General features: G+C 43.0%; 1 protein-coding gene across 1 annotated transcript in view; it reads left to right on the top strand.

The window, feature by feature from the left end:
- The window catches only part of LOC115355619 (NACHT, LRR and PYD domains-containing protein 12-like), a gene marked incomplete at its 3' end in the record, with an annotated part of 97579 nt that overhangs the window by 13428 nt on the left and 68550 nt on the right, over positions 1 to 15601 (top strand). Inside the window, exons 11-20 of the mRNA XM_030046476.1 lie at positions 1440 to 1589; positions 2223 to 2236; positions 4977 to 5037; positions 5984 to 6073; positions 7182 to 7298; positions 8349 to 8354; positions 8709 to 8757; positions 8942 to 9179; positions 11849 to 11860; positions 13218 to 14997. Of these exons, the coding sequence (XP_029902336.1) occupies positions 1440 to 1589; positions 2223 to 2236; positions 4977 to 5037; positions 5984 to 6073; positions 7182 to 7298; positions 8349 to 8354; positions 8709 to 8757; positions 8942 to 9179; positions 11849 to 11860; positions 13218 to 14997 (2517 nt within the window). The remainder of the gene's footprint in view (positions 1 to 1439; positions 1590 to 2222; positions 2237 to 4976; positions 5038 to 5983; positions 6074 to 7181; positions 7299 to 8348; positions 8355 to 8708; positions 8758 to 8941; positions 9180 to 11848; positions 11861 to 13217; positions 14998 to 15601) is intronic.

The following is a 15601-nucleotide window of genomic DNA, read 5'->3' on the forward strand; positions in this document are numbered from 1 at the left end:
GTGTCGCCTGTTTGTTTCCTTTTATTCCAGTTGAGATCTGGTTTCTGTTTATCAGAATTGTTTTAGGCTAACAGGGTTTTAATCATCCTTTATGTCACTTTTTCATAAAATTAGCCTTCCTGTTCACTGTGATTGATTGCTATAATGTGCATGTTACATGTTTGCTCTCCTGACCGGCTGCTGAGCGCCCCCTGGTGGTTCATTAGATTTACAGCTGCTTGAGGCCCAGCAGCTTCACAGCTTGTTGACTGTCTGCTGCTGTCACACACCTTTCCTTCAGTCCATCAGCACAGAGCCCAGCTCACACCTCATTCACTTACAGTACATTTGCTTGGATTCAGTCTGTGTACACACACACACACACACACACACACACACACACACGCCACCAGTGTCCAGTGTTGCGACTGATCTACATGTGATAATCTGATTGAGAAGTAATCAAATAAATAATAAAAATAAACCAGCTTCTGTGGCTGGTTCACTAAAAGTTAATTTCTCAGCGTGGTGGTCTTCCTCTCTGTCTGCCAGGATCCAGCAGGAGAAACCAGACAGCTGTGTGAGCAGGGCCGGCTCTAGCCATGTTATTGCCCTAGGTGAAAACATGTTGAAAAAGTAACGTTAGTCAAAACACCTGTGACCTGCCTCTTGACCTGACCTCTGAAGGGGCTTTCACAGAACGAGGGGTTTCGGCCACGCTCTGGGCTCGGTACGGTGCAGACAGGTGCAGAGCAGTAGATGTATGACTATACTGCATTGTCTTTGCAAGAGTAGTACATATCTCATGATGTTGATCATCTAGATCAGGGGTGTCTAACTGGTGCCATGGAGGGCCAAGAGGCTGCAGGTTTTCATTCCAACCGAAAACTCCACCAGGTGATTTCACTGATTAGTCCCGCCTCTCTGTTCGGAGGTGAGGTGATCAGTGAAATCAGCTGGTGGAGTTTTCAGTGGCTCTCTCTCTATGGTTGGGCTTTGTAATGAGATCCCAGTAGGACTGTAGTCTGTTGTCCCACAGCTCTGCACAGAGAGAAACAGCCACAGTGAGGCTTTCCTCCATTGTTGTTCTGCCGTTCTGTCAAAATCCGCCAGGTTTTTTTCTGATTCCACTTTTCGCTCCTATTGGACGCGCCGAGGTGTCGTCACAGGGCGCTGCACTCAAGTTAAAAAAATGTCCAACACAATGAATGGCTGTGCCGGCTGAGGTCTGCACGGTGTGCTGTGTGAAAGCCCCATGACTCCTCTGACCCTGAGACCACCCCCCCCCCCCCCCCCCCCCCCCAACACGTCTTGTGACTCGGCACCACAACTGACAAACATGTCTTTGTTTATTTATTTCTTTGTTTGGTTATTTTATTTATTGTTTTCAAGACAGAACACAAAAGGAGGGAGCCAGTGTGCATCGGAAATTATTATTAATATTATTATTTTTTTCCAAGGGTGACTGGTGCTGGCGGCACCCCTACAGCAGGGGACACCCTACGCGACCGCATAAACCGGCTAAGCCAAGAGCTGGCCCTGTGTGTGAGAGACCTGTCTAAGAAAGCTGCAATCAGTTTTAAAGATGAAGAGAACTCCTCTGACACTGAGTAAGTTGGCTGATATTTAAATAAATTTTTAACATCTTACTTTTTTTTTTTGGAATGCCATGATTTTTTTATTGACAACATTAAGGTTGAGTATGAAATCGGACCATTTTGATGCCCCCATGACCTTGTCCTCTAGCGCCACCAGCAGGCGCAGTGAGACATCTGCATTAGAAATAAAGGGCCTGTTTCTCCATAGAGGGTTTGCTGAGCACCGTACTCTGTTTCAGGCCTGTCCTGTTTAAAAATCATGCAGTGACACATTCACACCCAGGAGTTCAGTGCAACCACACTTTGGTTAATCAGCCTCTGGGAGTTTCACAGTAAAAGCACAATGTCTGACATCTGAACACATCCACTCTTCACTGAATTTCCAAAATATACTTTGGATTTGAACTTGTGACCTTCTGCTCAAAATCATGTTTCTCTAATTTGGACACCACTGCCCCTCTTTAGTTAATATTTTGTTTCAAGCAGGATCAGTCAGGAGAGACCAGAATCCCGTGCACACAGCAGTGAGAATTTAAAACTATTTGTGGGTATCCAGCTCTTTTGGGAAGTAAAGTTTCTATGAGGAAAGTTATTAAATGCTCATGTTTCTATTGTAAAAATGCTCTTTGTTTATTCCTCCTCCAGGGTGGACCATGGTGGAGAGCAGAGGTTGAAACCAGGCCTGAGGAAGTGTAAGTGTGTTTTTACTCTTATTCCTAAAAACACAAAGCAGCAGACATTTGGTCACATGATGTGAGTTTGACTCTTTATTCAATAATGCACACATTAAAAGAAGACAGGCTGAAAAATGTCTGCTCCATAGTTCAACAGTTTGCTCTTTCCACTGAAGTGAACATGCAGGATGACTTCTCTACTCAAACTGGGAACAAATGCATGAAGAGCACTAGTTTAGTTGATGGAGGTGCAGATGGGAAACCCTTCTATACAGCAGTTTGACATCCATTCATCACATTCCACAATGTGAAGGAATAGTTGATATAGTCACGGAAGAATTCATAATAATAGAGAAATTTAAAATATATATATATATATCTGGATCAGCTGAACAAGTTGTGAGCTGAGAGCAAACTTGTGTCTATATTGTGTTTTGTTCTGTCCATCAGATTCCTGTCAAGTCAAACTGGACCCAAACACAGCAAACAGAAACCTCGTCCTGTCTGAGGACAACAGGAAGGTGAGACTGGTGAGAGAGAAGCAGCCATATCCTGATCACCCAGAGAGATTTGACTCCTATCAACAAGTGCTGTGTGGAACTGGTCTGACTGGGAGGTGTTACTGGGAGGTCGAGTGGGAGGGATGGGTTAATATCGGAGTGACTTACAGAGGAATCAGCAGAAGAGGATGGAGTGCTGACTGCTGGCTTGGAGGAAACAACAAATCCTGGAGTCTGTTCTGCTCTGATAGAGGTTTCACTGCTCGACACAAAAACAGATCAACAGACGTTTGTGTCCGTCCCTCCTCCTCCTCCTCCTCCTCCTCCTCCTCCTCCTCCTCCTCCTCCTCTCACAGAGTAGCAGTGTATCTGGACTGGCCTGCTGGCTCTCTGTCCTTCTACAGCGTCTCCTCTGACGCTCTGATCCACCTCCACACCTTCACCTGCACCTTCACTGAACCTCTGTACCCTGGGATTGGGTTTGAGCTTTACACTGATTCTGTGTTGGAGAGAGCCGAGACGATTGCTGCACTTCCTCTCAGCTCTCCACTCGGTCCCTCAGTGTCTCTGTGTCAGATGGAGTAACAAAACACTCACACTGCTGCCCAGAGACAGCTGCTGAAACGATGTACAGGATCTCTTCTCTCTCTCTCTCTCACACACACACACACACACACACACACACACACACTCATACGCACACACACACACACACACACACACACAGATACATTAAAGTGTGTATTATTCTTCTTATATTCTCTGTGTCAGACAGCTGAACATGATTTTAACATCACATGTACAACAACATGGATATTTGATTTGAATCTAGTTACTGAGGATGAATTCAGTTTTCAAAAATTAAAGTTTATTGTAAATGTATACTATTTGAGATTATTTTTAAATCATTACTTTATTGTCACTCTTATGTAAAAAAAAATATACCAAATATATGTATATATGTGTAAAAATATGTACATCTGAAGTTTGGTTGTGTTAACCTTTGTAAACAGTTCAGCTTGTATTTTGAAAACAGGAAGTCCATAGTGTAAATGTTGTGTGCAGAAATTTAATCAACTTATTTAGAGACATTTTGCATGAAATTCAAAATGCTGTAAAAACTGAGCTGGTAGAAATAAAGTTGTGCACACAACTGGATCTGTTTTTAGAATCAGAGGGAAAAAACTGAATTAAAGTGTTTATGGTTCAGAAATTATTACTCAAAATATGTGGCTTGTTTTACTGCTACCGTCTTGCTGATCTGTGATTGTATGGTGTCTGTATCTTCAATAAATTTGTATGTATCAAGGTTTTTTTTTTTTTGTCATTCTGCTTGAAAGTGTTTTTTTTTGTGTTTGGGTGCTGGTGGGAAGTTGTGACTTTCTTGGACTTTGGTGTCAGCTGCTAAACAAAAATCAACATTCTTGATTTGCTGATTGTGTCTGGGTAGAAGATAAATGAGGTGCTTTATTTTATTAATCAATATTGTAGAGAACATTGGTGGTTATTAGTTCTTCAGTTTAAATAAAAAAAAGAAGTCAGTAAAAAGTGAAGTCAGTAATTGAATTTTTTGTTTTATTTTGGTAATCATTTTCATGGTAAAACCGTGAGTGTACATGGTTAGGAGTGTAATAATCACAGTTACCATGAAGTACCATGTAGTAAAACTGTGGATACAACATTAAAACATGTTTTTTCATGCTGACTTGTTGTGTGTCAGTAGCAGCTCATGTATGTGCAGCAGTGTTTCCCTGCGTGGCCGCTCAGCCGGACAAACAGCAGCGCGTTCACAGCGGAGGAACACTGCAGTGTCAACATTTGGCCACCAGGTGTCACTGTTGTATGTCCTCTGTGATGCGTCCCAACCGGGAAATCAACACCAGTGGAGACAGACACATCGAAATAAACTGGATACAAATGCAGCAACAAAACAACAACATCGAGAGCCACTGAAAAGAGCTTCAACGACACACAATCTCTCTCTCTCTCTCTCTCTCTCTCTCTCTCTCTCTCTCTCTCTCTCTCTCCCTCTCTCTCTCTCGCTCTCTCTCTCGCTCTCTTTCAGTTTCGTTTCTCGGAGCTGCTGTTGGGCTGCAGTTGGGCTGCTGTCCACACCGCAGCCTGTTCATGTGAACCTGGCTGGCTGAGCAGTGTGACAGTAACACGGAATAAACTTTCCTGCTGGGGTCTGAGATTTGACTGGATGTGATCAAACTGCGCACCGCTCCGAGCCCGGCGGACTACTTTCCTCAAGCTGTGGCGGCAGATTACCGACAACATGGAAAGGTACTGTAACCAGCATTTAACATTTTACACTTTACTGTAATCGCTGCTGTCGACTGGTGTGACTGTAATAAGACAATAAAATAGAGTAAACCTGCTTTCCATTTCTGATTAGAGGTTTGATGATATGTGTGCAGCCTGCAGGCCGACACTGTTTCCGCTCCAAACGCTAAAACTTAACAAACGGGTTTATTACACTTTTAATGAGACGTTTTCAAAGGTGTTGTAACCAGAGCAGGAAGGCTGCTGCTCAGGACCCTGCAGGTCATGTGAAGTTCATCAATAAACATCTGATCAACAAAATAATTCTGCATCCAGACGTTGGTTTGGTGTTTGCTGTGGAAAGTTGGAGCGATAGCCCATAAGGAAGATAAGGAAGTTGTTTTTATGGAGGCTTTGTCCATATGCACTCAAATTGAGACCTGTCTCCTATATATCAGGATTTATTTGGGCTAACAGGGTTTACATCATCATAAACATCACTTTTATTAATGTTGCATGAACTCAGGCCTACTCATGGTGATCGATTGCTGTACTGTGTATTGTGTGGCCTCCGGTTGCTGAGCGCCCTCTGGTGGTTCATTAGATTTACAGCCGCATGAGGCCCAGCAGCTTCACAGCTTGTTGACTGTCTGCTGCTATCACACACCTTTCCTTCAGTCCATCAGCACAGAGCCCAGCTCATGCCTCATGCTGCACACACACACACACACACACACACACACACTGTTTCTGTTTCTCCACCAGTCTGGGTCCAATGCTGTGAATGATTTACATGTGATAATCTTTTCTTCAGATTATTGTGTATTAATTGCAGACCTTTTAATATGTCAGCATACGTTTCTATGTGTAAATGTGACTCCTTAAAAACAAATCAAATGGCCTAAATGTTAAAATAAACCAGTTGCTGTTATTTCCCCCACTTCCTGCCTTTCTTTGGGTCTTCTAGGATCGAGCAGGAGAAACCAGACACGATGAGCGACCGGCCAAAGGATGGTCACATTGAGTTTAAAGATGAGAAGAACCTCTCTGAAACACAGTAAGTTGTTTTTGTCATTTCCTATATAAATGTATGTCTGTATATGTACACACACACACACACACACACACACACACACACATACATAAACTCTGTGTCCACTTTATCAGCTCCACCTGTCCAGTCTAATGCAGTTCAGGTCAGAAGCTCTGCCACAGATTCCACCTTTTAATAAAGTTTATAATGTTCAGTTTGTGCTCCCATTGTGGAAAATGTGTCACTTTAATTCTGTGTTTATTATTGAGGTTGTAGTTTGCAGAGGCCTTGTACTGGACTACATTATATTGAAAGCTGTTTCCATGTTTTATGTCCTCCCTATTTTCACAGAACAACCAGATCTGTGACCATGTGTAAATTCTATATATACCTGAGGTTTTTTTTTTGTTTGTTTTTTTCCCCCAACACTCTTAATTTGCAATATGCATATGCAAATTTGGGCAATGTGCAATCCTTTCTTGTTTATATATACTCCGACGCTATGCAGCAGCACGTGTAATATGCACTAGCACTCTCTAAGGGCATTGTGCAATATAGATGGACAAGAGCAATGTGCAATTCTCATTTGCAGTGGCACTTTGTAAACATGCACTAGCACTTTTCTGCACTGGCACTTTGTAGTAACCAACTTCTCTTCTTTGCACACTGGCTCTGACGGTATGTGTATGTCTTGTGTGATTCTGTGTACCCGTTTTTTTTTTTTGTTTGTTTGTTTGTTTTTTTTCCTTTTTTTTTGTATGATTTGTCTATTTTCTTTACTTTCTATCCACTGTGAACAAATAAATAAATAAATAAGGGGTGACAGAATAGTGGAAACAGCTGGCAGTAAAATGCAGTCCAGTCCAACAGCAGCACTAACTATGAGCTCAATGCCAAACATAGAAGTGAATGAACACCTCTGTTACTGTGACAACAAGAAAACCTGAGCATTTTTAGGCAGCAGAAAAAGGAAACTTTATGGCTTTATGTTACTATATGGCTGACATGTAGCATCTGAACACACACACTCTGCACTGAATTTCCTAACAATACCTTGGATTTGAAATAGTGTCCTTCCCCTTCCTCTAATGTAGGCACCACTGCCCCTCTTAAGGTAATGTTTTGTTTCTAGCAGGGTCCGACAGGAGAGACCCGGCTCCCCTGTACCCAGCTGTGTGTCCATGAAGAGTGACTGGTCTATGGATCATCCTGTTCAGTTCAAAGATGGACACCACTCCACTGAACAGAGGTAAGAATGTAAAACAGAAGGGTTGTTATCCAGCTCTACTGCACAGAAGAAGGAAGTCATGATGAGATACAGAACTGATCTGCCGATTGAGTTTCTTCAGAGCAGCAGCATTTACACTGGGGTTGACCAGCTACTGCTACTTTAATTGGTAAGGTTATGTGCTGTTGTATGCTTTGTATTAGCTAGATGTTGGTAATTATGAGATATCCACTGATTAAGTCCTCCAGATTAAGTACCACTGCTCCTCTGAAGATAATCTTTTGTCTCTACCAGCGTCCATCAGGAGAGACCAGGCTCCTCTGTACCCAGCTGTGTGTCCATGAAGAGTAACTGGTCTATGGATCATCCTACTCAGTTCAAAGATGGACACCATTCTATTGAACAGAGGTAAGAATTTGAGTCATGATGAGACACAGATGATCTCTTGATGAAGTTTCTTCAGAGCAGCAGCATTTACATTGGGGTTGACCAGCTACTGATTCATTTCTAGGATTATTATGGGATGCCATATGCTTTTTATAAGATAGGTATTTTTAGTAATGAGATGTGCTGTGATTGCTTCAGCCTTCTCTGGGTTTAGGTCTAAGTTCTGCTGCTCCTCTGAAGATGATCATTTGTCTCTACCAGGGTCCAGCAGGAGAGACCACACTCCCCTGAACCCAGCTGTGTGTCCATGAAGAGTGACTGGTCGAAGGATTTACCTGTTCAGTTCAAACATGGACACCACTCTTCTGAACAGAGGCAAGAATTTAAAACAATTTGTTATTCAGCTCTATTGAGCAGAAGTAAGAGGTCATGATGAGATACAGAACTGATCTGCCAATTGAGCTCCTTCACTTTCAGGGATCAAGAGCTGAATAACAGCAGGAGTAAGAGGTTATGATGAGATACAAATGATCCTTGATTACATTTCTTCAGAGCAGCAGCATTTACATTGGGGTTGACCAGCTACTGATTCATTTCTAGGATTATTATGGGATGCCATATGCTTTTTTTAAGATAGGTATTTTTAGTAATGAGATGTGCTTTGATTGCTTCAGCCTTCTCTAGGTTTAGGTCTAAGTTCTACTGCTCCTCTGAAGATGATCTTTTGTCTCTACCAGGGTCCAGCAGGAGAGACCACACTCCCCTGAACCCAGCTGTGTGTCCATGAAGAGTGACTGGTCGAAGGATTTACCTGTTCAGTTCAAACATGGACACCACTCTTCTGAACAGAGGCAAGAATTTAAAATAATTTGTTATTCGGCTCTACTGAGCAGAAGTAAGAGGTCATGATGAGATACAGAACTGATCTGCCGATTGAGCTCCTTCACTTTCAGGGATCAGATTGGTATTTACAGTGTGTGTGTGTGTGTGTGTGTGTATGTGTGTTTTCCACAGAGACCATCACGAGAGCTCAGAGCTTCCCAGTGGGCAGGCGGCCAAGGAGCATCAAACAAACCTTGACCTCATATTTAAGGTGTGTAAATGTACAGTAACACCTTTTACTTCATCTACGAATCAAATGAAAAAACAACCATTCTGGTCATAACATTTTCTCTGTAAGATGTTGTCTGATGTGTTCCCCAATTTTAGGAGGGGTTTAATTGATATATGTTGTATACAAGTATACAAACAAACGCATGTGTATTTGTTTTCTCCAGATGGTTGAAGAGAGCATTTTAACTTTTGTGAGGAACGAGCTGAAAAGAATCCAGAAGCTTCTGAGTCCGGATTACCCAGAGAAACAAAGGGAAGATGAGGAAGTGATGGACTATGAGGAAGAGGAACAGAAGAGGAGCAGCAGAGAGGCTTTTCTGCAGATCACTCTGCACTTCCTGAGGAAAATGAAGCTAGAGGAGCTGGCTGACTGCCTGCAGAGCAAGAAGGGGCTTTTAACAGGTTTGGCATGATGGAAAGACCAACATTTATTTGGGAAATGAGAAATGTATCAGTGCAAGTTTATCTCTACAGCCTCTCACCACAAAAACTGTCTGACCATTCATGATAGATAAAAGCCTGCTAATATCTAGCCAGTCAACAAGCAGCTTTATGGCACCACTAAAAATTAGATACTCCGTTAAAACAAGGAAAAATTCCAGAGATAACCTGGCTAGGAAGAAAAACCTTAGGCATGCCACATTCATGAGAGACAATAAGATCTGACATTTACAGACAACTAGTAAAAGGCAGGTAGGACTGGTGTGATACAGTCATGTCTCCTCCTTTCTGCAGTAACTACAGGTTGGAGATATTTCTTCTGCTGAGTCCCGAGTAAAGGGAATGACTGTTCCCTAACCCTAACCTTAACCCGGAGAACTTTAAAGCATAAATATATTTCTCAATCTGAATGTGAAAAAAATGGTCTAATTTTGGAAGTGAATCTCAGCTGAAGAAAACTGCCATTGTGAATACTTCACAATGGCTAAAATATTTGGACAAATCATTTGATAGACATTTTTAACCACCAAACGGGGATATAGTCACAGGGGCATCGTGTTCATTTTATTTGTAAAATAATGGAGTCACATTTCATATTTTTTTTGGAGAGCCTCCAGTAAAATGACTAACCAACTGTTAACAGTTTGAAAAGGACACTTTGAGCTCCTCCTGCATGTCTGAGCTCCTCACTCTTTCCCTGAGGAGGCCACTCTGTGCTTTCTGTTGCTTGTACCCATGATCAAATTCCTTCAGTCACTATCCAGACCTAATGACCATAGGTAATGGCTGGAACGAAGATTGACTAGTAAATTTAGAGCTGTTTCTGACTTAGCTCTGTCTTCATCACAACACTGCTCCATTCTTTCTGTCAGTCTCCCGCTCCATTTTACCCTCACTCAGGAATATGTCTCTGAGATACTTTGTCTTCTCCACTTGAGGCAGTCACTCACTCCCAATCTGGTTGGGGCACACCACCTTTTTATGAAGGACAAACATTGCAAGCATTGGAGGTACTGACTCATCCTGACTGCTCCACACTGTCCCAGTGGATGTTGGAGGTCACAACTCAGTGAAGCCAACAGGACCACATCATCTGCAAAAATCAGAGATGCAAACTGAGGTCACCATGCTGGACAACACCCACCCCCTGACTGTGCCTTGAAAACCTGTCCATAAAAATCATGAACAAAATTGGGGACAAAGCACAGCCTTGGTAGAGTCCAACACCACCTCGGAACAAGCTTGACTTGACATGCTGAGAATGTAGATGAAGCTGTCCTTTTGGTTATACAGGGACCAAATGGTTTACAGCAGTAAACCTGGTATGTTGTACTCCTGCAACTCCTAACACAGGGCACCTCAAGGGAACACGGTTGGAGGCCTTCTCCAGATCCACAAAGCACATATAGATTGGATTGTCACACTCCCATGACCCCTCTAGTATCCCTGCCTGGGTAAAGAGTTTACCCACTATTCTACAGCCAGGAAGAAATCTGTGTTCTTCCTCCTGAATCTGAGGTTCAGTGATCAGCCGGAGTCTCCTTCCATGCTGGTATAAGCTTTCCCAGACAGGCTGATCAATGTGATAGATAGTTGGAGCACACTCCTGGGTCTCCATTATTAAAAATGGCAACCACCTTTTTCTGCCACTCCACCTTATATGCAATATTGAATAGAAATGAATTCATGACTACAATATCCATAGTCTTCAGCAAGTCAGGGCAGATCTCATCCACTCCCAGCACCTTGCCCCCAGACCAAAGGTCTGAAGAACTGACTACAAAATCGATCATTGTTGGCCCTTAGTCCTGATGCTCAAACATGGTGTTTGTTTTGGACAATCCTTGACTGGCACAGAAGTCGGAAAAGGCTGATCTGCCCAGGTTAGGAGTGATCTACTGCCTGAAGTGAAGGAGTTCAAATATCTCAGGGTCTTGTTCACAAGTGAGGGTGAAATTGAGTCAGAGATTGACAGACAGATTGGACAGATGCTGCAGTCATACAGTTGTTGTACTGAAGTGTTGTGGTGAAGAGGGAGCTGCATCAGAAGGAAAAGCTTTCAACTTATCAGTCAATATTTGTTCCAACACTTATTTATGGTCACAAGATCTGGGAAGTGACCAAAAGAATGAGATTGTTGACACAAGTGCTGACTGTATATCCCAGATGTCCAGAGAATGCCTTGAGATCTCTGATGAATGTGGCTGGGGAAAAGGACTTCAGGACTGCCCTCTCACTGTGCATTCAGACTTGCTAATATAAAAGTGTTAAGTTTCACTCTTGCTCCTGGAGTCTGTTGCTTGCAGGCATGTCTATGCATTTACATATTTAGCTCCAAGTGGGCTATATAGGAACTATGTTATGTTATGTTGCTTGTGTGACAGAACTCATGGACAAGCTTCCTGATTGCTGCACTTGAGTTGTCGTGCCTTCATGTCATATGTGGCACATGCTTCATTTGCATGCATTTGCATTCTCTTGTTGTCTCACCCGGTGCCTGTTTGTTGTTATTTGTGGCTGTCTTCTTGAGTTGCCATGCTGGCATTGGCAACTCAAGCGTAATTACTATTGCTTATATCACTTTGGTAGTGATTAGCGTGAACAGCTGTAGCTACATGAATAAAAAATAGATGTGTTGATGGGTTTCATGCAAGCTACTAGTTTTATGATTTGTGATTTGGCTGTTAGATGTATTACATACACTACTCACAAAAAGTTAGGGATATTCGGCTTTTGGGTGAAATTTCAGGATGAACCTAAAATGCATTATAACCTTTACAGGTGAACTTAATGTGACCTTCTGTAAACTTTTGAATGCACATGTCCAACTGTTCAATGTTTCAGTACTTTTTGCACAAGTTGCTGTTCTCTAACAAGGAGTTTAACGGCAAAATTCACATCAGGTGTTTGATGCTCCAGCTCATCGAGGTCGTATCATTAGGGAACGGCTGCTGGAGACTGGGGTACCTCAAATGGAGTGGCCTGAACTTTCTCCAGACCTGAATCCCATAGAAAACCTATGGGATCAGCTGAGTCGCCGTGTAGAGGCTCGGAGCTCTGTACCCCAGAACCTCAATGTCCTGAGGGCCGCCCTTCAAGAAGAGTGGGATGCCATGCCTCAGCAGACAATAAGTCGACTTGTGAACAGCATGAGACGTTGTTGTCAAGCTGTAATTGATGCTCAAGGGCACATGACAAGTTATTGACACTGACATTTTTTGTTGTGGTATATCCACAACTGTTGTTGGCTTTTGTTTTTATGAAATTGTTTGAGATGAGGAAATCACCAGTGTATGCTTCTACTTAAATGCCCTACTTTCATGATATAATATCACTGTAGCATGAACTTTTTATATTTTCCATAAATTTCACCCAAAAGCCAAATATCCCTAACTTTTTGTGAGTAGTGTATGTTAAGTTGGGTAATTGGGGCATTTCAGTGGAAATTGCGGTCATAGTCATAGGAAATTTCACAAAGAGGTAGCATGTAAATAAAAATAGTAATGCGCATAGCACTTAGCCTTATGTGATACAAAGTTAACTTTGGAGCATTCAGAGATGACTGTGTCTGAGAAGATCATTAAGATAAATAAGATAAGATAAGATAAATAACAAAAGCCTATAGCTTTGGGTGCCAGTTTAGTTTAAAATGTGATTTTAAATAAGAAAAAGTAGAAATCTTAGGTAAGCAGCAGTTTATCACCTTGATGAGTGAGGTGTCAAAGCTGTGAAATGATCTTCAGACCAGAAATGTCCAACTGCCCCTTTGTTTGAGGGGTATACAGTTGACACGGTAGCTGCTATTGCTTAAGAAAAATATATTTGAAAAATAGATATAAATATGGGCGTGTGTGTGAGAGAGAGAGTAAGGGTTTTGGAGAGGAACCCTTGGAGTTGTGACATAAGTACAGTAAACTCACCTGTAAATGTTAACATTTCTCATTTTACTGTAACGTAAGTGTTCTTTGTTTTTTGTTCATTCAGAAACCTTTGCTGCAGTGTGCCATCGTGAACTCAAATCTCACCTGAAGCAGAAGTTTCAGTTTGTGTTTGAGGGGATTGCCAAACCAGGAAACTCAACTCTTCTGAATCAGATCTACACAGAGCTGTACATCACAGAGGGAGAGAGTGGAGAGGTCAATACTCAACATGAAGTCAGACAGATTGACAAAGCATACAAGAAACCTGCAGGAGCAGAGGTAGTAATAAAATCTGAAGACATCTTTAAACCTTTACCTGGAAGAGATAAACCAGTCAGAACAGTGATGACAAAGGGAGTGGCTGGCATTGGGAAAACAGTCTTAACACAGAAGTTCACTCTGGACTGGGCTGAAGCCAAAACCAACCAGCATGTCCACTTCACATTTCCATTCACTTTCAGAGAGCTGAATTTGCTGAAAGAGAGAAAGTACAGCTTGGTGCAACTTCTTCATGGCTTCTTCACTGAGACCAAAGACGCAGGAATCAGCAGGTTTGATGAGTTCCAGGTTGTGTTGATCTTTGACGGTCTGGATGAGTGTCGACTTCCTCTGGACTTCAACAACAACCAGATCCTGACTGATGTTACAGAGTCCACCTCAGTGGACGTTCTGCTGACAAACCTCATCAGGGGGAACCTGCTTCCCTCTGCTCGCCTCTGGATAACCACACGACCCGCAGCAGCCAATCAGATCCCTCCTGAGTGTGTTGACATGGTGACAGAGGTGAGAGGCTTCACTGACCCACAGAAGGAAGAATACTTCAGGAAGAGATTCGGAGATGAGGAGCAGGCCGGCAGAATCATCTCCCACATCAAGACGTCACGAAGCCTCCACATCATGTGCCACATCCCAGTCTTCTGCTGGATCACTGCTACAGTTCTGGAGGACATGTTAAAAACCAGTGAGGGAGGACAGCTGCCCAAGACCCTGACTGAGATGTACATCCACTTCCTGGTGGTTCAGTCCAAAGTGCAAAACATCAAGTATCATGACAGAGCTGAGGCAGATCCACACTGGACTGCAGAGACCAGGGAGATAATCCTGTCTCTGGGAAAACTGGCTTTTGAACAGCTGGAGAAAGGCAACCTGATCTTCTATGAAGCAGACCTGGCAGAGTGTGGCATTGATATCAGAGCAGCCTCAGTGTACTCAGGAGTGTTCACACAGATCTTTAAAGAGGAGCGTGGGCTGTACCAGGACAAGGTTTTCTGCTTCGTCCATCTGAGCCTTCAGGAGTTTTTGGCTGCAGTTTATGTATTTATGACCTTCGTTAACTCTGATGTGAATCTGCTGACAGAAAAACAGCTGACCTCCCCATCGTCCATCACATCAAGAAATATAGAAGACCTCTACCAGAGTGCTGTGGACAAGGCCTTACAGAGTCCAAATGGACACCTGGATTTGTTTCTGCGCTTCCTCTTGGGCCTTTCAGTGGAGACCAACCAGCATCTCCTACGAGGCCTGCTGACACAGACAAGAAGTAGCTCACAGACCAACCAGGAAACAGTCCAGTACATCAAGGAGAAGATCAGAGAGAATCCATCTCCAGAGAGAAGCATCAACTTGTTCCACTGTCTGAATGAGCTGAATGACAATTCTCTAGTGGAGGAGATCCAACAGCACCTGAGTTCAGGAAGTCCCTCCAGAGTAAGACTCTCCCCTGCTCAGTGGTCAGCTCTGGTCTTCATCTTACTGTCATCAGAAGAAGGTCTGGACGTGTTTGACCTGAAGAAGTACTCTGCTTCAGAGGAAGCTCTTCTGGGGCTGCTGCCGGTGGTTAAAGCCTCCAAAATAGCTCTGTAAGTACATGACTAACCTGATAAATTGTGCACAGTAAAAGTCATCATTTCGACAATAGATGAAATAGAAGCATTTTAAGCTTATTGATTATTTTTCCTTGAAAATATTTATTCAGTCTAAGTGACTGTCAGCTGTCAGAGAGAAGCTGTGAAGCTCTGGCCTCAGTTCTCAGCTCCCAGTCCTCCAGTCTGAGAGAGCTGGACCTGAGCAACAACGACCTGGAGGATTCAGGAGTGAAGCTGCTCTCTGCTGGACTGAAGAGTCCAAACTGTAAACTGGAGACTCTCGGGTCAGTGCTGATCAACTTGTTCAACAGATGAAAATTTAGGTCTTTGTGCACATACTGTTATGTGTATTTTCAAGCCAACCAGAACACCGACATTCAGCACTACTTTCTCACTGTGGACTGATGATATTCTGTTGCAAAACCAAGTTGGGAGTGTGTGTGTGTGTTTTCCAGGCTGTCAGGCTGTCTGGTCACACCAGAAGGCTGTGCTGCTCTGGCCTCAGCTCTGAGCTTCAACCCCTCCTATCTGAGAGAGCTGGACCTGAGCTACAATCATCCAGGAGATTTAGGAGTGAAGCTACTCTCTGCTGGACTGG

This window comes from Myripristis murdjan, chromosome 23 (assembly GCF_902150065.1).
Source record: "Myripristis murdjan chromosome 23, fMyrMur1.1, whole genome shotgun sequence".
Taxonomy (NCBI): Eukaryota; Metazoa; Chordata; class Actinopteri; order Holocentriformes; family Holocentridae; genus Myripristis; species Myripristis murdjan.